This window comes from Mustela erminea, chromosome 2 (assembly GCF_009829155.1).
Source record: "Mustela erminea isolate mMusErm1 chromosome 2, mMusErm1.Pri, whole genome shotgun sequence".
NCBI lineage: Eukaryota > Metazoa > Chordata > Mammalia > Carnivora > Mustelidae > Mustela > Mustela erminea.
Genome location: NC_045615.1, coordinates 116,267,235 through 116,293,378, shown reverse-complemented (window position 1 = coordinate 116,293,378; position 26,144 = coordinate 116,267,235). Strand labels below are relative to the sequence as shown.

The following is a 26,144-nucleotide window of genomic DNA, read 5'->3' as shown; positions in this document are numbered from 1 at the left end:
TCAGATAACTAACAGAGTTATTCAGAAAAAAACAGGGCAAAACAGAGCAGCAGGGTACGTATGAAATATACAGAATAGGAATGGCGAATCCTTGACACACAGGCCACTTGCCCCTTCCCCACTTCATGGCAGACTTCACTCCCTGGCTGCAGAACTTTTCCCAGAACCCAGACATGGTTGAGTATTTTTTTAAACAGTGAAATCCTGGTAGCTATTTTGAAGTCATTGGAACAGGCAGAAGACAATGAAATCTGTTTCCTAACCCTCCTATGTGAAAAAAGATATTTCCGGTTCGAGTGATGAGCTACTCTTTTAATATTAGGAGATTAAAAATATAGAAGCCTGGGCCTTTGATGGTCATGAGTAATATTTGTCATCATAATCCCCTATTGGGAGACCTGAAATGCTAATGTCTAATCTATTTCAATTTAAATTATTATTATTATTATTATTTTTTGTCATGTCAGACCTCTCTAAGTCAGTCCTTGCTGCAGTGCCTGGTAGATTTTGGGCACGCAGTAAATATTTGTTGAATGAATGAAACTCACCAAGAAGTTAATTGTAGCCTCAAAGAGGTCAAAGGCCAGAGTTTTCTAAGCTGAATCCATCCAACTCATGCTGGGACCTGAGCCAGGAAGAAGTATATCTATAATATATCTCAATGTACAAACCACCTTCTTCTGTAAAATTAGTATCAGCAGGGCCCTCTGTTTCCTGCCATGCCCATTTTCTCTAAGTCACAACATTAATTAATAGAGAAAAAATTTATTGTGAAAAAAAAAAACGAGTAGCAATTCAGAATTACTTGTTTTCAGGCATTTGGATGTCCTACCCAACCATGTCCTGCCAGAAATAGTATGGCATATTCAGAGAATATATTGGCACTTTTATTTTAATTTCAGTTATTATCCAATGGGATTGTAAAATTCATATGAGATCAAGAACTTCAGATATTTTTTAAACCAGTTACCCACATGTGAACATTTGTTAAGCATCTACTCTTACATGACATTTTCTCTGAGAAAGAGGTGACGAAGAAGGATAGGACTTTGCTGGTAAACTTGAGGAACTCTGAATTTAGGAAGAGCCATTATGGGAATGAATTTAACTACACAACTTCCAAGTACCATGTGTGTTTCTCACATGGTAGCTACTCAGTAAGTACTCGGTGTGACAATCTCATTTGTTTTTTTCTTTTTTAGGCTTTATATCCTAAACATGGGGCTGAGGATAAGAGGATAGCAAACACATTTCTTCTTTCCTGCCTCTTCTGACTGTTTCATAATGGTTCCTTGGGAGTTCATTGTCAAAAAAAGATTCTGAGGCCATGGGTGGGTTCTGAAAGCACGGGTGAGTGCTATTGGTCCATGAGCCAAGGAGAGGGAGCTCGTGGTCTGTGCCAAGAAGAGGTACACAGTCCTCGTGCTGAGAACCAGGCTCCTGGGAATATTCCCCAATATCTTCCCCCAGTTCTGACTTAATAGTTCAGGTTTCTCCTGTTCAGATGTGGCATCCCTAAATGTCATGCTTTTTGAGTGATGGTGTGAATACAATTAGATCGAAACATCATTCCTAGGGAGTTAAAGAAATAGTGAAGGAAGACCTTTCAGGAGTGTAATGAGATGTCTAGATATTTATTTTAAAAAATAATGGTGATGATAGCTAACATTTGTATATTACTCTGTAGTTTACAAAGCACTTTCACAAATTGGAAACAACCTAACTGTCTGTGAATGGAGTATTGGCTAGATAAATCAAGGCACTTGCATACAGTGGAATAGTAGGCAGCTCTATTATATAGAAAGATGTAGATCTTTATTTGCTGTTATCAGATAACACCCATGATAAGTTTTTTAAAAGCAGGTTTCGGAGCAGTATATTATATGAGTCTAGCTCTGTTTAAAAATTATATTTTCACAAACACATACATATGCATGTATGGATCTGGCAGGGCAAGAAACCTGGAAATTTATACAAGAAAAGTCTAGTCGTGGTTGTCACTATTTGCTGAGATATAGGGGATTTTTACTTTTTATTTTCCATCTTTCTGCATTTTCTGAAAAACTTATGGTGAACATACACTACTTTCATGGAAAAAAAAAAAGTCATCCACTAAAAACATATATTAAGATCATTAAGATCACTTGGTCCTTACCGACTACTACAAGGGGAGTTGTTACTTGTTTTACAATGGAGGGGCACACATTCAAATTAACTCAGTACTTAACATTACTATGTGCCAGACAATGTTCTGATTGCTTGTCATAGCCAAACTCCTTTAATTCTCACCGTGATCCTTTAAGATAAGTTCTATCATTATCTGCATTTTACAGATGAAGAAACTGAGACCCAGAGAGGCTGGGTAAATTGTGAAAGGTCACACAGCTTATGAGGGTACAGAGGCAGGATTTGAAACCAGCTTGCCCAACTCCAGGATCTGTGTGCCTCACAGTTATTCCATGCTGTTTGACAGAAGGACAGAGTCAGGGGAGGTTGTCTGGTTAGCTGAATTTAGCTCTTCTGGCCCCAGATTTTGTCCCCTGTCACTACATACTTGCATGTGCCTTTTATCTTGTGCTTCTTATGGATTGTTAGGCCATTAATGGCCCACTCCAGCATAGCCTCATAGCCTAGTATAATATGTATAGGGAACTTCATGATAAGGTTCTACTGGAATTCACTACTGAAAGTAAAATCACTCTTGATTGTTATATTTATATAGCTCAGAGAATGGACAGCTAACCTTTTCTGGAAGAGATTAATTCATTTATTCATGCATTCATTTCTTAAATGAATCTTTAATAAGGTGAACTCTGTGCCAAGCACAGGTACAATAGTGAACAACAACAGAACAAAGAATCCTGTCCGCATGAGCATTACATTCTTTCTTCTTTGTCTTCTTTTTTAATTGAGATACATTTGACACACAATGTCACATTAGTTATAGTATAGCTCCACAGGTCTGTACCTTATACCTTGCTCACCACAAGTACAGCCACACTCGGACGCCATACAGCCCTATTACAATACCATTGACTGTATTCCCTATGCTGTGCCTTTCATTCCCATGGCATTCATTCCTGTATCTCCCATGTCCCTTAGCCCATTTTGCCCACCCCTCCCCCGGCCCCCCTTTAGCCATCCATTTGTTCTCTGTATTTATAGGTCTGTTTATGAGACTTAGGTTCTAGCGGAAGTGGATAGAAAATAAGCAAAAGATAAAGGATTTAGAAAATTGATGCTATGGAGGAAAATACAGATGAAACACGGGTACTAATGGATGAGCACCGGGAATGGAGGTGGGATTATAATGGATATAGAGAAGCCTGGGAAGACCTGTCTCCTTTTGTTAAATAATGAATATTTATTTAACCCAACACATTTTGATTTTCGTTAGAACAGCCAGGAAACTCAGAGCTAAATTCAGGAGTGAGTTACAGTAAAAAAAAAAAAAAAAAAAGTAATTCATTCCAAGTCTATTCCAAGTCTATTACTTTCTTGCTCTTTTTAACCTGATTTGATCTGTTTTTTTTTTTTTTTAATTTCTATTGTCTTGTTTCATGTGTTTAACTCTGTATGTAATCTAGAATCCCATTTTTGAAAATAGGTAGGATACACATTTTAAACATTAAAAAAATGAATGGAATCCATGAGAAGTACAAAAGAGAGTAAACAGTCCATTTTCCTTTAAGCAGAGGAATCTCTTCTTTTTTTTTGACTGTTGAATATTGACTATTGAGTTGACTGTTGAATAATCTCATCTGTGATTTGAATGGGGACTTTCTTCTGTCCTATATTGTTTTCTCCCCCATGCACATGCATATACACACTTTTCCTCTTCTCCTAATTTTCACTTCCAAAAAAGTCTAGATTTGTGCTTCCTGAATAGAATGGGCCTCTTTTTCTTTTCTCTAATATACAAAAATCTTTACTCTTTCATTGCTGTAAATAATTTCAGTGACTGTGGAGCTTGCTAGGCCCACATTGATACTTAGCAGGAGTTGTGAATGTTGATGGATGTGGTAGTTCTCTCCAGTAATTAAAAGCACAGTTATTTATAAGGTTCCACTTAGAATTGTTGCAATCTATAGTTGCTGTTAATTGATGACAGATTCATGCTATTTATCAATAATGTATGATATTTATATCAGTGTCTTCTGTTGCTGTGCTAACAGTTTTAAGCACTGGTGTTTTTTTTTGTTTTGTTTTGTTTTTGTTGTTGTTGTTGTTGTTGTTGTTTTTAGAAGGAGAGTGGGCAAGCAAGCATGTGGTTGGGGGGTTGTGGGTAGGATGTGTGGGGAGGGGCAGAGAGAATCCCAAGCAGGTGCCACCATACCCAGCACAGAGCTGGACTTGGGGCTCAAGCTCCCAACCCTGAGATCATGACCTGAGCAGAAATCAACACTCAGATGCTAAACTGAATGAACCACCCAGGTACTTCAAGCACTGGGGTCTTGAGAACAATGTGTTATGCTAGTGTTAGTGTCTGCAAGGTAATTGAAAACAATGGTGTTGCTTGACATCCTGGGTATCTGGACTAGCTAGGCTCAGACCAGGTGGACCTATAGTTGTCCAGTCCTTAATCATGAAAAAGAGTTTTGCTTTCAAATATATTTTTGAAGATCTATCTTTCATGCTTATTAGTGGTATTTCTTTTTGGTTATTTTCCTTGTAAAAGGAGAGGACGCTTTCAACACATTTCTGATGGTTGTGTTCAAAATCATATTCTCAAGTTCTCGGGAAGTTTTGGAGATGGCACACTTATGCTATGACAGAGCCTTTGCAAGACTGTGGGAGTCATACAGTGTGAAGTTGTGGTTGTTTGTGGGTATGTCTGTCTCTTTTGGCAGATTTAAGGGCAGAGATAATGTGTTGATCAAATTTGTGTCTAACAGTGTGCCTTTTAGGTATAGGTGATCAGTAAGTCCTTGAAAAGTAAATATGTAAATTTGTGCCTGTACAATTGTCTTACAGAAAAGGATATGGAAAATATATACCCTATTCCCTTGTTGTATGAAGAGAAACAGTAGATAAATGCAAATGGCTTAGACCAAAGCCTGAAACATAGTAAGCACTCAATAAAATATAGCCATTTTTAATATTATTGATGACACTATCTGAGCAGGCCCAGGATGTAGCATTGTGCTTGATGTAGAGTTTACATCCAAAAAGATTCATTTTGGAAACGAATGCATGCATGGGTGAATGAATGAATCCCTTCCAGAAGAGGTTAGGTCTCTATGCACTGAGTTTCCCCTGCACCTTCTGCGTTGCTTTACTTCAGCATATTCTCTATGCTCTGAGGTTCTCCAGCACCTTCTGCATTGCTTTACTTCAGCATATTCTACTAACATCATTACCCTTGTTTATTCATCTCCTCACTTACTAGGCTGTGGGAAGACTTTTGTTTTCTTTGTCTCTATAGTCTGAAGCCTGGCACTGTCTGTAGAAAGAGGTAGTGTAAATTCTGTGAATGGATGAATATAGAGACGGATGAGTAAATACTTGCTTTCTCTATGAAGCTGTATCAGCTCAGAAGTAAGACTGTTGAGATAATGAGCTGATACCCAGGAACAAGAAACAGCCTTCTACCTTTCTTTTCACAGCTGTGGAATCCCACCATTCATTCACTTTCAACACATGTCTTTTAAGACATTTGTCACCTTTTCAGACTGATGAATGAAATTCTGAACAAGTCAATTTTCTTTTCTTCATGGAGATTATGTTCTAAACATCTTTAAGCTTCATTTTACCTGCATTTTTTCTCTTTTGAGGGTCCCAAATTTATTTTTGAGATCACATTAAAAATTACAATCCTGGGGTTTTAGACATTTTGCCAGTTGGTCTACTACTAAAATGAAAGACCTATGTTTTGTATGCTTATTTATTATGCGGTTGTGGGGGGTGTGGAAAGAGAGAGAAGAAGAGACAGAACTTTAAGGAATTGACCCACATAATGTTGAGGGCTAGCAAGACTGAACTCTGTAAATCTATAGGGTAGGCTAGCTGGCTGGAAACTCAGGCAAGATTTCTAAGTTATCTGATTCTTATATCTTAAGAAATCTGATTCTAAGACAAGAATCAAGAGATTCTTAAGGTTGAATCTTTCTTCTTAGGGCAATGTCTATTTTTTGTTTATGAGCTTTAACTGATTAAATGAGGCCCACCCACATTATGGGGGTCATCCGCTTTACTCAAAGTCAGTTGATTGTAGATGTTAATTACATTTATAAAACAGACCTTTACAGCGGCACCTAAATTAGTATTTGAATGAACAAATGGGACACCATAGCCTAGCCAAGTTGACACATAAGCAATCAAATGTATTATCTTTTGTGATCTTTATAGAGTCCTGAAACCTAAGAAAAGGGCACAGTGAACCAGTTTTATACATAAGAAAAATAATGTACAGAGAGGCTTCATACGTTTCCATGTGGCTTTGAGCCAAAGTCAGTGTCAGAGTCAGGGATACGAGGCTCTGCTCTGTACCTTGCTGTCTCTCAGCCTGGCCTGGTAAACCAAGAACACGCTTTTGAAAGCACCATATCTTCACCTGGAATTCTCTCTGGCTTTTTAATAATACCCTAAGACATTTATCCTACTTCAAAATACTAGTTTCTCCCACTGGGTATCTTTTCAAACTTAATCCTAATGACCTATGTGTAGTTTAATCTTCCATTTTGTGATTAGTCAGTTTGTAATTAGTTACATTTAGGACCATGAAGTTCCTGAACAGCCTCTAGGATTTCATGTCCCCAAAATAGGTGCTTTTTAGAGGCTACCAAAATGCATTCTAGTATATATCTCTTGACGAAATAATTGATATTCATCTATCATCATTTCTCCAGTCCTTGGTAGGTTCTCTCAATGTTTTATCCAGTTGGAAAGTGACTAATTATAATTTAACATATGTTTCTTTGTTAAGTTCATGATCATTAATCTCAGTTTATCTCCAGTTAGTGGCAGATACTGGCAGACTGATAGCCCATGAAGAAGATCATCAGGTAACTCTCAGAATTTGGTTTGATTGGATTAGGATTCTTATTATGTATCATGGCTCCATACTCGAGATTTCAGGTCATTGCCACAAATCGTGTGAACTCAAACCAGAATTATGAGTCCATCCATGTCTCCGTGTAAACCCCTGGAGAGGATGTATTGTATTTTATCATACTTTTAAGTAAGAGCAGTGGAAAATACCATTTTCTTGAAAATTCAAAGATGACAAAAGGCAATTTTTTTTTTTTTTTTTTCCCACGGAAGGCCCCCCACACTCTGCGAGGCATACACAAAATGACTTCAAAGAAAGGAAGATGGCAGAAGGGCTCTTTTCCCCTAATACCTGCTTCTCCTTTCCCTGCTCTTGCAGCAGCCTGGGGTTCTCTGTTCTCTGTGTTTTACTCGCTGTGTTCTGCAGGTTCCTCTGCTGCTTCAGACTCGTAGATTCCATTTAATCTAGTCAACTGTGGGCTCTTTGTGACCAGGGGTTCAATCCAATTCAACTGCATTGTTGTAGTGCTTCACTCAGCTTTAGTTGGTAAAGATTCAAAACTACATGAGATGGTAGTAGGAGACAGTTTGGTGGAGGGGTTAAGGGCATGTGCCCTGAAATCAGGCTGCTGGGTTTGAGTGCACAGCTGACCACTTATTATTGGTATAGCCTCGGGCATGTCACTTAACTCTCTTTGTGTCTATTTCTCCAGCTAAAAACAAGAACGAAGCAGATATCAATAGTACCTATTTCATGGGATAGTATATATAAAGCACTTAGAATAGTAGTGGAGGGCTCCTGGGTGGCGCAGTGGTGGGATTCGGCCCCACATTGGGTTCCATGCAGAGTCTGCTTGGGATTCTCTCTCTTCCTCTCTCTCTGCCCCTCCCCCTGCTCTCTCTCTTCCACTCTCTCTGTAAAATAAATAAGTATATCTTTCAAAAAATAATAGTAGGTTCATGGTTGGCATCATACTTTGGATTATACTTTTTTAAAAAAATCACCTACTTCCATTTTAAACAATTTTTGATTTTGTATATGTCATCTTCTAGTGACTTCCTGGGATTTTGTGAGCTAAAGACCCATCTTCAGTAACATCACCTAAGCAGCTATATTCCACCACCTAGTTGAGGGCACAGTCCTGACTCTTACTACATTTCATATTTCTTTATATTTCCCTTAGCAACTAACACTGGACCTTGTATAATTCATCATTTGGAACCAGGACTTTTTATTTTCTAGTCCCTTAGTATTCAATAAAACTAACATTTACCAAATATCTATGAGGTGCCAAGCAAGGTATCTGATTCTTACATTCTCCATGAGGATAGTAGTATCATCTCCATTTTATAGAGACCAGGGAGATTAAGCACCTTAGACCATTTCAACAAATCAGGAAGTGTCAGAACTGATTCTCCCCCAGGTTGATCTTATTCCAAAGAGAAGTCTCTCTCTCCTTCATTTTCCTTCCTCCTCCTGCCTCTTCTGGGGGCCCGGCAGTCACCCCAAAGCTAGAAAAACCCACATGCTCTTTTCCTGCTAAGTATGCTTCTTGTAATACTTTGTTCTGGACCTCAGAACTTTTATTGGAGGTCCCATGAATGGCCGCGGAAAGTCCTAGCAAGCCACCTTTCTGTTTTCCTTTATTCATATGTTGGCACCCACATAGGACTGCCCAATATTACACTGAACTACTAAGTAGCCCCCAGAAAAGCAGAGCACCTATGCAGGAGCACCAAATTTTTTCCTTTGAAAGGTTCTTATATTGGAAACTTTAAACACCAAAGTCCTCGTTACAATAAAGATCAGCACTCTCTTGGGCTTCTCTATACATACAAAACTGAGTAACAGGTCTAGTTTTTATATTGAATTACATATGGGGCAGGGACCTCACAACGTTTTCAGAGGTCCTGACTGGCATTCTCATTCTAGGCTATTTATAAGGTTAATTAGATGTTTTTTCAAACCTCTATGTACCCCATCTTTTCTCCCTCAACACACTTGTTTTGGTTCTGTTCACATGTGGACATGTTGGTGATGAATCTGGCCTCTACTCACCCTTAGACTATAAACACTTTCAGGGCAGGAAGATATAAAGTCTTAATGTAGGTTTAGTACCTGGCTTGCTACTGACCCATCTTTTACACCATAGTAGATTCTTATTGATTTACTGGCTCTTAGCAGCTGGCTGCTTGTCCTCATATCTCATGTTCTTTGGTAATCTTTTAGCCAAGATTTTTAATTTTAATTTTTAGGACCAGCCTTATGTACCTTTACAAGATAGTGAGACCGTGTGTGGTTAGTATTGGCTAAGCAGAATCCATGCACAGGAGAAGGAAGTACATTCCACACCTTTTGACAAGTCTAAAGTTACTGTCTGAGACTATAAATAACAACAGTAGATATGAATTAGAGAGATAAATTCTTTGTGGATAATTTTCTAAGCAACATGGTATTTTCTTTACAGTGCTGTTGGTTATGGATAATATTTAGAAAAAGAATATCTGGATTTTGAGAATATATATTTTTTTCTATGTCACCCATTTAATATATTTTAATTTTTTAAAGCTGTAGGCATTTCTAGAGTATTTTATGATGCAGACATTCAAAGAAACCTTCAGTGCGTATGAATAATGTAGCTTTAAAGTTTTCCTCAGTTATTTGTTTTCCTATGTGGGAAATTACTGAATCTCACATATTTTTGAGTTTTCAAACTTTTGATTTTTCATATTTATATATGAAAATAGTTTTGCCTTAATAGTTTTGCCTTTAAATCCCTAAAGAGATGCTTGCATTGGAAAATGGAGACATTGTCTGTCACTGGTTCTTTTAAAGAAAGTTCCACTTGGTGGCAATCTACACGGCATCTTTACTCAACATTTGCCCAAACTTGCAGTGATTAAGCATTGGCAATAAATCCAAATATCAATTTTTTTCCCTTTGCAAAGTGTTCGAGATTTTTCTTTCACACGAATCTTTGATCTTTAAAAATGCCTTCTTACAGATTCCCCTGAGGCTCATTTGATGCCCTAACCAGAGCTGTTGTTTCTTCTCCCCTCTATACGTGGGCAAGGCACTTGTTGAGAGGGAAGGACAAGCCCTGTTTCCCACCTACATTTGTCGCATGAATCGCAGTGTCCGTTCCATGGAATAAAAAGTACAGAAGTCATATAACATATATTTTATTTTAAAAAATTCTAGGAAGATAGGAGAGGCTGGGAGGACAGAGAAATAATTGGAGCTGAGAAACATGAGCAATGCAGGACATGGACATTTGTGTAGTACCCACTGCAGATGAGGCGTTTTCCAAGGCCCCTCACCCACATCCTTTAGCTCTTCCTGTTGAAGCCCCATGATAAGCCAGTAAGGAGGGTATTAGCCCCCATTTTCTAAGTGGAAAAACAAAGTCTCATAGATATTAAGTGGTTCAGCTGGTGGTATTGACGTGGAGTATATTTACTGAGGTAGAGTATACTCCGAGTATGTTCATGCTCCTGTTACGCTCAGCTGAGTGCATAGCCTCCACAGCCAATGTCTTTATTCTGTGTCCATCTGAGTTCTGAATCTGAATTATGGAGCTTGGAACAAACCACATAATTTACATACCTAGAAAAGGATCCTAAGTGTGAATTTGGCTTACTGCTCTTTTGGAAAGTGAGTTTCTTTTTTCAGTAGTATTACCTCTAGACCAAACGTCCAAAAAATAAATAAATAAATCGATAAATAAACAATAAAAAACCAAAGGCATGAAATTTCCAGTCCTATTCAATAATAATCAGTGTGGTTTTGATTTTTTTAGGTGTGGTGGTGTTGATGGCTATGGGAAGGTCAGAATTAATAATTGCATGGCTACCTCCTCAAATGGTCATAGGCCATCCCTGTTTGTCTTTGTTCTTCTAGGTTTCAGAAAGTGCGAGGGTCTCAGAGGAGGCAGTGTATTCTGGCTTTGCATTCTGGGCCGTTTACTTTGGAACCTGTCCTATTGAATGATGGCCCTTCAGTCCGCCAGATGGACTGGGTACTTCAGACCTTACTTACAGTTGTCTCAAGACCAAGGCCAAAAGATTCTCAAAGCCTACATTTTTTTGGAAGTACATTCAGTGGAGTTTATTTATATTTCCAAATCAGAGGAGATTGTTAAACTACATATTTTAGCCCCACTTTCCAATATCTTGTACTACAGTGAGTTTTGAATGGCTCTAACTCATCTGATCTTTTCATATTTGACCACACTTCCAATCCAATGCTATAAAACTTATATTGGAAGTTGATTCAGTTATTGGTGTTAAGGGTCAAGGTTATAATCTGTTTGTTGAGTTCTGGTCTAGAATGAGATAAACACTTTATCATATAGACTTGCTTGGAAACACATCTGTAGCATGGGAAACATCTCCGTCATATGGTTTATTATGTGGTCTTAAGATATGTCTTAATCTGGCCTTTATTTGTAATTGCCATCTTCAAAAGAAATCTCAATTTCATTTAGGGAGAGAGGTGGCATTATATAAGGGCTTCTTCTTCTCTGAAAGTGCTCTTGCATGATCTGAATCAGACATCCCAAGTTAACTTTAGAGGTTGGTCTACAAAGAAAGGTGCATTATTTTAAATGATACGCTAGATCACATTCAAAGATACTTGTAGTTTGGCTTCTTTTGACCAGAGCAGTGTGCCATGTGTTGGCTGTGCTCCTGTTTGAGTCATGCCTTTTCTGAATTTCCCTGGTTGTTTCTACTAGATGTGTGTGGTGTTTTACTTTCCATTAGAATGTGAAGCAATGGTTCCCTTCTGACATGTGGGGAGACTTCTAGATGTCAAAGTGACCTGATGATTGGAAGCAAATGAAAATTTTGGAAGTCAGACAAGAGGACCTTCAGGTCCCATGTCTCCCCTAGACCAGCTTCTGTCTTTTGAAAAGTTATTTAATCTCTTGGGGCTTCAGCGAGCCCATCCCTTGAATCGTCATTATTGGGGTACTAGCTCCTACTGGTAGTGCAAAAAGGAAAGGAGATATTGTACAAAACTACTCCGCACAGTGGTTGGTACACAGTAGATATTCACCAAATGAGGATATCATTTTTTTATTGCTGTCATGCTTTATTGCTGGCACAAGTAGCTCTGAACTATGGTGTTTAAAGGATTAGAGAAGACCCTGTTGTTCGAAAGTTGGAGGAGGATGGGGAAAGCAGGAGTACCTTGCCTCATTTCTCATGCTTCAGACTTGTTTATTACAGTGGCAGGTTACCATGGAAACTTTCGGGATTAAGATGGCATTATTGAGTTAAGCATTCAACGAACACCTCGGGAAAGGAAAGCTATAGCATGTATGTGTGCCGTAAGTAGTTTTCAAGCGAGAGGGTAATTTGGGGGTGAAGAGGGGATGGCAGTTACTGACTTGCTCGTCTCCCAGAAATTCCTGAGCTCTTGCAGAGCTTTGTGATCCCGGGATGAAACTGTGATCTTCACCCCGTGTTTGCCCCTTTGCAGACCATGCCCTACGTCGTCCAGAAATTATAAGCCAGAATTTCAAAATGGGAAGCCGCTCTCTACGTGGCAGGGAGTGTGGCTTTTCAAAATAGATTCTGAAGTCGAAAAGAACTCTGAGTGTTTTTTGAGAAGGGCTGACCTCCTTTCATGCCACTTACTGTGAATTAAAGCTGTGAGGAGAACCAGTTTGGGCATGCGGTGCGGCCCAGAGAGCCGAGAGCCACTGCTGCCAGGGAACAAGATTTGTGTTTCTAAGGAGATACAACAAAAAGGAGAATGCTTTAAGAGCCAGCGGCTGTCAGAGTGTAAAAGTATCTACGTTCAGAAAGGGAAATAGAAGTTGAATTAAGTAATTTTATACACACGTTACAGGGTGCCCTTCTGCTAGTAATTCTTAAATGCAAAAGCAAATAGTTGTGGCCACAAAGGGCTTAGTACATCTCAGCTGATTTTAGTTCTCAGACTCAAACTGGATCTGGTTGGTATTGACCTGCTCTGTGCATGTGATTTTAAGATGATCTGAGTCTTGTCTGTCATTTCGTTGGGTTGTATTAGTAACAGGGGACAAAGGGTGACATATCCCAGCAGAGGGTTGGGCAGTCACTTGACAATCTATTCGGAAGCCACGAGAGGAGGGAAACCTTAGTTGTGACAACTGGGACAGCAAACAGTGTCTTCAATGCCAGCTGCAGCGTGATTGCGAATGCGAGGTCCGTTATTAGTGTAGAAGAATGTCCTGAATGGGTTCATTGGATAAAGTCTCATCACAGGGCAGAATCACAGGGAGAGTGCACCAAAGAAAAATTACAGTACAGCTATATTTACTTAGTGCCTCTGCAATGGGGTTTTATTTTCCACAGTTGGAAAGGGAACCACCTGTCTCAACTGCTGATGTCAGAGAGCTCCCTCGAGACACAGGGCTGTTGGAAAGCACATGATACTGTATATATTTGCTCTTACGTCCATATCTGGCTCAGATTGGGTTTCAGATTTGTGCCCTATTGTGGAGTTCATTGAGCAGTGACTCCGAGGTGCCCTCCCACGTCACCATGTCCTTGTGAATTAAAAAGTCGCTCGTGCAAGCCCCTGTCGGGAGTGTTCCCTCAGCTTGCGATGCAAGTATTTACACTGCAGTAAAATGAATGACATGCGTATCGGGGTTATCAACTATGGATTCAGATTTGAACGTGAGTATTAAGTGAGTACCAAGTGAGCATTATCTCTGCACCTTGAAGTCAATATGCTGCTGTGTTTGGGCTTTTGTTTTATTTCTAATGATCAGGAAAAAATGTGTGTATCAGGTTTAGAGGGTTTATGTGTAGATTGCTAAAGAGGCCAAAAAAAAAAAAAAGAAGAAAGAAAACAGAACAGTATGTGCTTTTTCTTTTTCTTTCTTTCTTTCTTTTTTTTTTTTTTTGCTGGTGGCATGTCAATATGGAGAAATTGAAGAGTGAATGAAATGCCTAATGCCTAATATGGAAAGACTGGATATTAATGACCGTGCATTTCAAGGAACCTATCGCATTATTATTTTTTTTTTTTTTCAAAAACTAGTACAATTGCTGTTCCAGCTCTTTGTGCTGGGGGGAGATGAGACCCTTTAAATGGTGTTCCCTAAGGAAATGCAAGGGCCACTGCACCGCACAACTCCAGGGGGCACCGTTTATGTCATAGTGAGGACTCACGCTTGAACTATCCCGCTGACTATATGTCCAATCCCAGAAAATATGATGCTATCAACATTACTCAAACATTACATAAAAATAGAATTGTTACCAACAATTGCAGAAGGCTTGCTATTAGTGAAGTTATTCATTATTTTAATAGTGCCATGCATCTCAATTTGAATATCTTTACCAACTTGGAATTATATGGCTGTTACACAAAATAGGTGGAAAACAGAATCTCTGAGAGTATAAATTACATTCCTGGGCCACATCAAATCAATGTCCTATTAGGGATCAGAACCAGGGTGCTTAATTCCCAGCTTTCCCATGACTTGCGCCTTCAATTAAATTAATATTTGAAATGATGCTTGGTATCTTTTCTCAAATCCTAAAAATAGAGTAAATAGGATGGGCTAAGACCCCTTGGTTCATCTAATCTTTCCCCCAGTGTAGGATTTTCCTCTGAACCATTAAAAGTGTTATAATATATGATTGATATTAATTAGTTTTCTGTAAAGTACTGCACTCCTTAACATGAACTGAACTAGAAATAAATATATTACCATGAATTAAGATTTTATTAGTTGCGAAGAAGAATTGGATGAAGGCACCTATGTGAAATCCTAAGTACAGGCGTCAAATTGAATTAATGCCAGCACTGCCTTGAGATTAATTTGAGTACTGAATAAGAAATAGTATACCATAACATAACTGTGTTTACTGAATCATTTTTGGCATCAAAAACTAAAGCTACATTACAGATGCACCAACAGGCTTTCCTCCCTTGGAAGAGAGAGGCGGGTGCATTTTGTAATTAAAGTGGATGTTACCCTCTGAAAAATGCCTCTGGACTCCAGGAAGAAAACTGTCTTCTTGAGAACATTGCATCCCAGTATATATCTCAGACTTTGCATACGATCTGTTGCCCTGGACTTCTGCATTCTATTAAATTTTATAATATGATCAGCTCTATTTTCTACCCTCCCTCAGTCCAGAGTACTGGGTAGACCTCACTTTATAAATTTGCATCTCATTATTATGTATATGTTTTGGAAAATTGTGGAAAGTGTTGAAGAGATGTATAGGGTTGCCTCAGGGATGTTCTAGAAGGGATTCCTGATTATGTAGGGAGGAGGGATTATATAGTACGTAATGCAGAGCAGTGCAAGCAGAAGCCTGTAAAGCTCTAGTGATCACTCTTCCCAGCCTGTGATGTGAGGAGTGCCCCCTAGAGTTGTGCACTGTGGTGGCCCTGCTCTCCTCCCCCAGATTCATTCTGAAATTCCCTGATGCTGTAATTCATGAATTTTATTTGTGCGTACGATATCACTCACTTGAGGGAAGGTGCAAAACTTGAGACCAGGGACTGTCAAACGGGAAGATTCTGTACCTTATATATGTAATTTTGAATTTTCTACTAGCCACATTAAGAAAGAAGTAAATTTAATTTTAATAATATCTTTCATTTTCCCCAATACATCCAAAATATCATATTAACATCTAGTCAATATAAATTATTAATGAGAAATTTTCCATTTGATTTCTCATGCTAACACTTAGGAAATGTTATGCATAGTTTACAATTATAGCACATCTTAATTTTGACTGGATATATTTCAGGTGCTCAGCAGCCATATGTGGGTGGTGGCTACTGGATTGGGCAGCACAGTTAATTTTTGTATCAACTTTTTGGCATTTCATTACACAGAAAAATGGCTTGCAAGATAAAAGAATCCTTAAATACCCAAGACAAAATATAACATATCCTTTATGTCATTTTATCAATTTAAAAAGCGATTATTTGATTGATCACTGGTTTTCAGGAAGAGTATGAATTCAAACACCATTTAGTTGATAGGAGACTTGTGGCAAAATTGACTTGGTATTGAGTTATTTTGCTCCTGTGGCTTTGTTTTCCCTTCTTCCCCATAGATATCATCATTTTTACAACATGATGGGATACTTTGTGGTTCTTCTCACATTTGCAAACCCCTGGTACCTTTTCACTCTCCATGCACCATATGGATGTCTTGTTTCTTAATAGAGAGACTTTTCAGACTTTTGGCTCAAATAACTTTTGTGGCCAGCATAATGGAAAGAAACACTGTTTTCTGCACTTGCTGCTTCTTGTCTCTTTGGAGGTAGAGCCAGGTCAGGACCAGTATGAGGCTGGTTTTTACTTTTCCTCAGGTACACAGAGAAACCAGCAGACTCTTGGCATCCCTACAGCTGAGGTGGTCATTCTGTATGTACTCTCATGGAAACACAGCTTAATGTAAGACTTCAGAAGAAAGTGCTCTTTCTGCTTTGTTTCTAGACTTTTTATTTTATTTCTTTTAAGACGAGGAAGTCAGGCAAAGAGCAAACTTAGGCATCTACTATAAGGTTGCTCGATGTTAAATTGAGGTTGAAGTATTTGTATGTGACTATAAAATGTCATTATTGAGTACTTAGTATATGTCAAGCAATGGTTTCATATACATCTCATTTAACCCTACACCCACCATGAAAAGTAGGTATTTATATTGCCATTTTTACTGTGAAGATATGAGGTCAGATAGTTTAGTTACCTCACTTGGGATCACACAAATAACTCCTAAGTGGCCAATCAGCACTGACTGACCCCCAAGGTCATGTTCTCAGAAAATGGGACCATGTTTTCAAACCAAGTCAGTGATACCCTTCAATGATGAAATCTGAACCAAAGGCAAAATACTATAGTTTTAGAGTTAGAGGTTTCTTCACTTGATTTATTTAAGAAGTACATTCGGAGAAGACCTAATTCTGTCCCATCTTTTGATAGAAAATATATCTACAAAGCTGAAGGGGCTTTGTCCAAGGGCAGTCAAACACACTTAGACATCGGGCCGCTTGATTCCTCCTCCACTGTGGTTTGTCTATGTAGGTTAATGGTACTTTCGAGAAGAGAAGTTGAACATTTAGAATTTTTTTTTTTAACGGAGATGTAGCAATCATTGGAACTTTGTATTATTATAAAGACTCCTTTTCTTTCTCCTTTATACATTTTAGACTTTTTATTGAAGGATAATACAAATACTGAAAAAGCACATGTATCCTAGGGGTTCAGCTCTATGAATTTTCACTAACTGAACTTAGCCATGTAACTAGCAGTGACACCAAGAAATAGACCATAACCAGCTGTCTGGAGCCCCTTCCATGTCCCCATGTTCCCATGTCCTCAGTTCCCAACCATCACCAAAGGTAATCTCTATTCATACTTCCAGATACGTAAATTAGGGTTACCTGATTCTGTACTTATTTATGCAGAATAGGATAAGGTATGCACTTTTTTTTTTTTTTTTTTTTTTTTTTTGGCATGTTTGGATCCTTTTGCTTCACCTTATGTTTCTGGGGATTTATCTATATTTTGGTGTATCACAGAAGTTCATTCATTTTCACCAATGTATTTGGCTATACTTTCGAAGGATAAGAGCCCCCACAACCTGAATATTGTAAGTGGAATCAATAAGTGTATTGAAATCGATAGTATTTCAGTTACTTTTTTCCAGAACGTCATCATCCATAGTTTCATTTGATTCACTCTAAAACAAAGTAAGTAATCATAAATCTAGGTAAATAAACAAATAAAAAGGCAATAAACCTAAATAATAAATCTAAAACACAGCAGCACAGAACATATCAGCCACCTCCACGGTTGTGAAGCAAGGCTCGTCCCAGCAAACCATTCTGGTCCTGTGTGTTTATGTGCTTGTCAACAGAGGGTAATATCATAGAGAAGACAAAAAGCACAGTCTGCAAATACCCACGGGAGAGCGCCGAGTTGGAGTTCCCACTAAGTAGCTTCGCACGGCTGTGCAGAAGGTTAGGTGTGGCCTATTTTTAGGTGCCCTACGTGGAAGTGGAACCACTAAGATGGAGGGTGGAAAGTTAACACCTTAGGGGCTGTCAGAGAACCTTGCTTTGAAAAGAGGCAGGAAAAGAATCCCTTTCTGATCATCTGCTTGGGACAGAGGCCACCCTGATCTCCTTAAAGCATAATCGAGCTTTGGACCTGTCAAAAGGGAAACTCTTGCAAACTGCCTGTTGGAGATTATTTCCCAGGCACACAAATCAAGCTTTCTCAGGTTAGTTTTCTTGTTGTTTCTTTCCATGGGTCTTGCAAAGTGAAGTACAGCATGCTGGAGAATTCTGTGTGGACATCCAGCATTGTATGAAGATAGCTCATGGTTTTTCGAGACTTTGTCCTTCCTGAGGTGTATCATTTACCTGGTCTTACTTTGTTTACTCCCTTGTCACCAGGGTTCCCTCCAAATGTTCTATTAGGGAATTTAGTGTGCCTGTGGCTACTCACTCAGCCCTAAAGGCAAATCTCCAGCTGGGAGACTTAGATGGCTCTGAAGCAAGATCTTCCACCTCCTGCTAAGTTCAGTTGCATATGCAAAGAAAACAGATGACCAGGAAACTTTATTAACTCCCAATGAGACATCAACTACCCTGTGATACAGCCAAGGTTTAGTATGTCTGCTAATAATGCCATGATAACATACTTGAGGCATATGACCGTTTCTCTCTCCACACCATGCAGTAATATCTCAGGTGATTTCCTTCAAATTAAAAAGGGGTAAGTTTTCCTTTGACCAAATGTAATGAGGTTTTCATTTAAGTGAGGGGAGTGTTCTGGTGTGAGGGCGCAGAAGGGTTACTTTAAACTCTTATTTCCCTAGATGCTAGAGACTTTATTCCTCCATACAAAACCCTAAGTTCAGGATCCCTCCTCTCTTGTAAATCCTCTTTCTCCTGGTAACATCTTTTCTTACCTGCTGTAAAACTAAATCACATGTTAGTGTGTTAAATTGCATCTATATACAGGCATAAGCAAATAGTTACTATCCCACTAGTTTCATTTTTACTGTGCAGGTAGGGGCCTGGTCTCACACATGACTCGTGCTGCTTCATAGCATTCATGATAAAAAAGATGGAAACTCGCTGTTCCTCTGGGGCCACTGTTGGGCTTTGTAAGAAACTCAGGTCTGTAGAAACCAGTTTTCTCATACTCAGTATGAGTGAAAGTAGTATATTTCATAAGTTCTCCTGTATTCCTTTCCTGGAATGGTTAGGAAATTAAATATCCATATTGCCAAGGAAGTGATGAAGCTCTACTCTTTCAGCAAACTTGAGTATGTGACTTTCTTGCATACGCTTCCTGATTCCAGTATATTTGTGCAATGAAACATTTGGATTTGCTCCGTGCAAACAGGTCTTCCCAAGTTGCCAGTCTTCATCAAGGCGGACATATCATTGCAGTTGAGATGTGGCAGGGATATGAGATGTGGTTGAATCTGGCCATCTTCTTTGACAGATAAGGAAAGTGAGGCTCAGAGCCATGAAGTGAACTGCCCAAAGCTTAACTGTGGACTAGTGACACACTGATTGAGGGCCAATGTTCTTCTCACCATCCCTTTCCTTCCATTTTGGGCTAAATCGAGATTCAGAAAGTTCTTCTACTTCTCAGATAGAATTGAGCCACCTGTAATCACACTTTTTTTTTTTTTTTGAGTATAGCTAAAACACAATGTTACATTAGTTTCACGTGTACAACATAGTGATTCGACAAGTTTAAATGTTATGCTATGCTCATCACACGCATAGCTACCATCTGTCACCATACAAGGCTGTTACAATACCATGGAGTATATTCCTTCTGCTGTGCCTTTTATTCCCGTGACTATAAACCTCATGAACTTGGCCTTGGTTCCAGCCTCATTACCCCTTCTCTCACGAAAATTCTAAATCGTCAAAATAATGATCACCCAAGTGTAGGAAGAGTGATTTGCAGGAAAGTCCCACGAAACTGTGAGAACATTAACTCCAAGGAGCTAACAGTAAAGTTCTCATTCCTGTGGAGAGAGTGAGCTTTCCCAGGAAAAGAGGATGAGCCAAACTCCCCAGGATATTTGGGGAGTCTAGAATGAACTTCGTGTCCGAGAACAGGGCTACCACGTGAGAGCAGGCACATAGTGGCTGCCCATTTAGGAACAGACTGTGTCCTAGAAGTTCACTTGCTAGTCACTGGTTTGCAACTTGGAAGGCATTTTCTTCAGCCTGTCCATCTATATTGTCTCAGGAAGAAGTCATGTCTTCAGCAACCCTTCCCTCACCTTCTAGAACTGCCCCTTCCAGTTGCCCGGGTGAAAACTCTTTTACTGAGAAATCTGCTCTGTAGAGGAGTCAAAAACATTTATGCTTCTTTTTCTTGGTATGGGCTTCTGATCTCTGTTAGATGTCAGCCAGGAAGAAGAAACAGGTCTAACAGATAGATGCCTTTGTATAAGTAACTGAAATCCCCTTTACCCTACCAAGGATGATTACGTTTTTGAACCAGAAATTTATGTAACTTAATTGATGAAATTTCAGATTGAGAAAGAAAGAAAGTGAAGACGCTGAGGGCATCTGGGGGTCAGAAATCTGGCACCTCCTGTGAGGCAAGCTAATAAGAGTTGAGAGCTCTCCTCACCCTATAGTTCAGGGTTCAGAGAAGCTTTTTCCGAGTGCCAAAGAGTAACTTCTCTCAGTTGCTCATAAGGTTTGTCTCCTGAGTGCAATGTCGGTTACACTTGGTGCAATGGACAGAAATGGCTTCCTTTTAAACATGTGATGAATATTTGAGACTTATATTGGATGTCAGGGGCTATTTCTATTTGCCACATTCCCTGTACATTAAGAAGGCATAGATCTAAGCCTCAATCTCTATCTTCCTTTGAAAAAAAATAATTGTTTCATTTTAATTTTGAATATAGAATTCACATGTTTATCACAGAAAATTTAAAAATTACAGAAAGACATTCATACATACACAAAGAAAATTAAAAAGAACTTACAATATCGTCAGCCACTGTTAACACCTTGGTACATGTTCTGCGGGTCCTCCTTCCTTTTTTCTTTCTGAGTGTATATATTGATTTGTAAATTGTTGTGATTATAGTTTTTTCAAACATAATTTAAAACCTTAATGTATTTTGAACATTTTTTCATTTTCTATTAAATGTATTTTGCAAGTCTTTAATGTTAGCATTGAATATACATATATATAATGAATGTATATATATATATAAATGTATGGATGAATATTTCATACACATATTCATTCATATATGAATATATATAAAATACAGCAATATACATATTGCTGTATAATTTATTTAACTAGACGATTACTGTTGGACATTTACACTGCTTTCAAGTTCTCAGTGGTTTAAATAATGTAGCATTAGCTCTCCTCACACCAAAAATCTTTGCACACATGGCCCCTGCTGTGTCCTTAAGATGAATTTCTAGAAGTAGAATTTCTGGGTTTCTGGGGATGCCCATTTTTAACATTTTTGATACATATTGCCTACTTGTCCTCTAGAAAACTTTGTACCCATTTATAATCCTACCGGTAATATTTGACATCTACTTTTGATTGAGTTTCTAAATGTGGAGGTCATTCTTAGAAATGTTTTTGGTCAAGAAAGTTTTCTCAAAAATCCTGTGTGCCATGGGGCAAGCAAATATAAAGTAAGATTTTATATAAGTCATTATAAAATTTAGCTTAGGCCTTAAGCTAATTGCTTTTTTTTAAGATGGGAATTTATTTCTTTCTGACATCCCCACATTTTTAGGATACATACTCACTCTGCTAAAATTAAAGTCAAATATTAAAGCACTGGAAAGATCTACAACAGAAACAAAAGCAAAATCACCAAACCTTTCCAGGGCTTGTCTGATGGGATTTTAAAAAAGAAGAAGAAAGAAAGAGAAAACAAAATGAAAACAAAAACCATACTTTGCTTATTTAATTCTTCCGTTTTGAGACTACTTGAGAAATACAATTTACTTCCCTAAAATCAAGAAAAGTTAAGCTCATTAGGACCTAAGCTCTAGAAAAAAGTACCAGGGGGAACTGTTTGACTAACAAATTTTTTTCAATTTAGTGATTTGCATACCTCAGTTTTCCCTAGCCCTCACTAAGTTCCTTAGGGGATAAAATAATCTTACTGAATGAATTGTTGTGTTCATGAAGTTAGGTAGCACTTCAAATTTTTAGATAGTGTTACATTTAACGAAATATGTGCTTTATTTTCAGTTTCAGTAAAAAAAAATGGTAAATAATCCTATTGAGTATTTCTTGTTTATACAATCAATAACACACTGCATTAGAGATGAATTAACCTGAAGTAATTCAGGTAAATGAAAATGTCTGTAGAGGCACAAATATGACAGAATTAAGTAAACAAAAGCAGATTTTCACCATTTTTTTATTCTCTCTTATCTGTGGACCTAATAAGCGTCCTTTTTGCCTTAGTTTCGATTAGTTCAATTCACTGCAGCTCATATTAATTTTCACTTTTTTTTTGTTGTTGTTGTTCTAATGTGTTTGGCAAGAACAGATTTTTGAGGTCTATGTTAAAATACAGGCTGACTCATTTGCATAGAGCTGTTGTGCAGGTTTTATTGGGGATAAAAGATGTGTTGCTGAGGTTGTCTATCACCTTCAGTTTATTTGAAAATAAATAAATAAATGAATGAACTCAAGGAGGCATTAAAGCTGTCCACTGACTTTCTTCTATTTGTATCCCCAAAAATGCTTTGTTCACTTTGACAGGATTGTGGCAGTTCTGTGCAAAATAAGACTTGATTTGAGAGTGTTTATAGGCCAGAGGTCTCTGATACACCCTGCCTTGCCACTAACTTTTGTGCCCTGCATGGCCTTAGCTTCAGACATGTCTCAGAGGCTCAGAGCGTGTGCTCAGAAACTGACATGGGGTATCAGAATCAATTAGCCCCTCTAGGAATTAAAAGCAAGCAATTGAATGCCTGTTAGCAATGATTAACCTTAAAAATATTAGCAATTCTGGGCAGATCCCTTTCCTTTCTGGAAGAGTGCTCTAGGCAGGCAGCATTCCCAGGAACGTTGTTTTCCAGCTATGTAGAGGCTCTCCTGGATGTAAAGTTCTGCAGGGGTCTTTGCTGTGCTTTTGATTTGGGGATGAATATTATTCTTATATATGAAACTTAGTTCTTCCTAGAAGGGTTTTCAGAGACCTATATGCCCTTTTCAGTTACCACCTAAACCCTTGGCTTAAAAAAACAAAACAAAACAAAACAAAAAAGTTTTCTCAGTTATAAAATGAGTACACAGATAATCTTTATTGAGTTGTTTTGAGGACCAAAATTGATTGAAATTTGTTATCCAAAATGCTGATCTTATGTCAACCTCTGGTAAGCTCTTCTGTAGATGTTTTCTTCTCCAGTTTTCTTTCTTTATAAGTTTCAGCTTTAAATTTGTTCTTATATCTCCATGTAAGTTTATAAAAACAAATGGGCAAAGATATTTATACTCATAGCTCTTTACTTCTGAGTTCTCACCTGTATGCAATAATAACATCAAAACAAATTGTCTTTGCTGTTGTCTGCTTGGGAGTTTGAGTTTGATTGTGTTTACTTTTTTTTTTTAAGGGGCAAATATCTGAATAGAGTGGGAAAAGCCTATGGTTTGGGGACAGCAGTGGGGAAATGTTGCGTACTTTGTCAAATATTTTTGTTGTAGAGTGGAATTATTCTCTTGAAGGTGTATTTTCTCTCTTGTTATCAACTGAGGCTAGATCTCTTGCCTTCACTGATGTTGGAGTCTTGGGAAACGTTAACAAAGCTAGTGGGGGGAGGAATTCCATTGGGGATGGAATCTAGGCTCTGTGAAGATATGGAACATTATGGGCACTCAACAGATGTTAATAAATACCTCCTTCTATTGTTGGGACAAAGTGGGGTTGATTTGGGTGTGAATTGTAATGGTTAGTGAAAGGACCTTGTACTTAAAAAGGGTGTGTTTGAAGGAGAAGAGGAATCTGGATATAAAGCAAAGCAGCATTGTTGTTTTTCATATCAAATTATTCTTTGTGTTTAAGGGCTGTCATCCCCCTAAAATTGTCAGCTCCCTTGTGTCCATGTCATATGCCTTCTTGGCAGGCCTTGCAATACGTTGCTGTGGACACAGTAAGATTTCAATAGGTCCTTGTTGATTGAAACCAAACATTTGGAAATCTTAGAGGCAGAGTTGATGAAGAGGTATGAGGAGGGCTGCAGAGAGAGAGGAAGAGAAAAAACAGTCAAGGCAGAGAGAGAATTAAATATAGAAACTGCCTGGGAAGCCAGAAAAGAGCAAGGTTGGTGAGCAACTAACAATTTATGTTCTCCTGAGAAAAGGAAAAAAAAAATGGACAGGAGAGAATTTTTAATCTGAAGAGCTAATTAACCAAATTATAAGACCTCAAAAATATCCCTCTCGTTAGAGTTATAATTTTGAGACTTAACCAAAAAAAATTGTGTCCCAAGAATCTATTTAAACTTTGAATTGTACAGTAATAGAAACTTGAGGGGAAATGCAATATGCTGTGGTTTATAAATCTTTTCAGTATTTTGACTCCTAACTAACCCTCTTTGTGATGATGAAAGAAAAAAAGAAAAAAATGTATATAAAACTACTTGTGGTTTCAGTGAATGTGCTGATTTGATTAAGAAAAAGTGGAATTAGGTGGCCAAAAGATGAATGAGAACACTACAACAGCACAATGTGAGCAGGTTAAAATATCAAAAACAATAATATAAAATATTCCAGTGTAAAGAACTACTGCTAAATGTGTGAACATGATTTAAAAAATATATATTTATCAATATCATATGTACAAAGTATACATTTTACAAATATATAAATATATTATAAATATATGCATAATGAATGCCTTGCATTCGATGAACGCAATTAAAAGTATCAGAGAAAACTCACCACAGGGATCACCTGACAATAATTAATAAACATCAACTCTTCCTGGTCAAGTGACCAATATTATTTCACAGTTGACTGTGTTGAAGGTTGAGCCAATGACCTTTGCCCTGAATTTTAATAATTTACTGTAGTTTTACATTAAATCGGAATATAATTGGGAAGAAAATTAGTGTTTCTTTGTGGGGAGTGCAGAGTAATGCCACTAATTGCAGGTATAAAAGCCTTCCCGAGGTTATATTTTCCTGTTCTTTCTTGACTTAGAAAATTAAAACTACAGTAATTTTCCGCTATTTGTAAGAGGGAAAAACATGCCAGTGAAATGTATTCGGCTAACTGAAAATGTCAAAGCTTTGGGCCATCTTTTTATGTCCAGTAATGACAAACTGTCAATTTCATCACGATTCAGGAATTTACTGGCAACTTGTTGCAGATATCAGACTCGAAAAATACCTTCTAACACATGTGGTCTGAAAAAAGAAACTGATTTTTGTTTGTTTGATTTTCCTTCCTTTCCCTTTAATCTCTGAGCAATTTACTTCTAAAATGCGTTACAGCAAATTACCATTTCTTTTTTCTTTCGAAAGAGATGAACAAGAGAGAATGCATTAAATTAACCTTAGTAGAACAGGAGATTAAATTAATAGTGCTTTAAAATTATTTTTAGATACCTGCGGGATTTTTTTTTTCAGAGAAGTTATTATCAAGGAAAATAATTGAGCTGATTTTAAAAGTATATTAGGTTTAAAATTTCATTAAAAACACATATATTCACAAATCTATGTACCATCTGTGCCTCTCTCTGGAACTGGGAAGGGTTAAATCAGACCACTATGGTGTTATGGGAAGTGTTTTTCAGTGACACCTAGTACTTTGAGTTTGTTATGTATTCAATATGTATGTCATCATAAAACAGTGCACCTGCATTAGTCTTCACTGTCTCAGAGTAGAAGCTGAGAAATTTAAAAAAAAAAAAAAATTAAAAAGCTCCAGAAATGAATATTCTTGCTAGTAACGTGTCAGTATTTTTCCCTTACTCCACGGACATTCTTGGTCTCAAATGCAAACTGCACAACCCAGGCACTAGGGTTGGAATCCAGTGTTTATTCAAAAAGGCACCCTAAGGCAGCTGGAGTGGAAACGCTACATGTATGAAAAAAAGGCAGCCGGGAAACTCAGCTGATCTGGGCACAGCAGC

The 26,144-nt window shown here is 38.0% G+C and overlaps 1 protein-coding gene across 4 annotated transcripts in view; it reads left to right on the top strand.

Moving 5' to 3' along the window:
* The window catches only part of PPARGC1A (PPARG coactivator 1 alpha), a 641,970-nt gene that overhangs the window by 518,938 nt on the left and 96,888 nt on the right, over positions 1–26,144 (top strand). Inside the window, exon 1 of one of the 4 annotated variants that reach the window (XM_032333991.1) lies at positions 13,577–13,662. The exons of the other annotated variants lie outside the window; for them this stretch is intronic. Within the exon in view, the coding sequence (XP_032189882.1) occupies positions 13,618–13,662 (45 nt within the window). The 5' untranslated portion in view covers positions 13,577–13,617. Of the gene's footprint in view, positions 1–13,576; positions 13,663–26,144 lie in introns of those variants that run through there. 4 annotated transcript variants of the gene reach the window in all.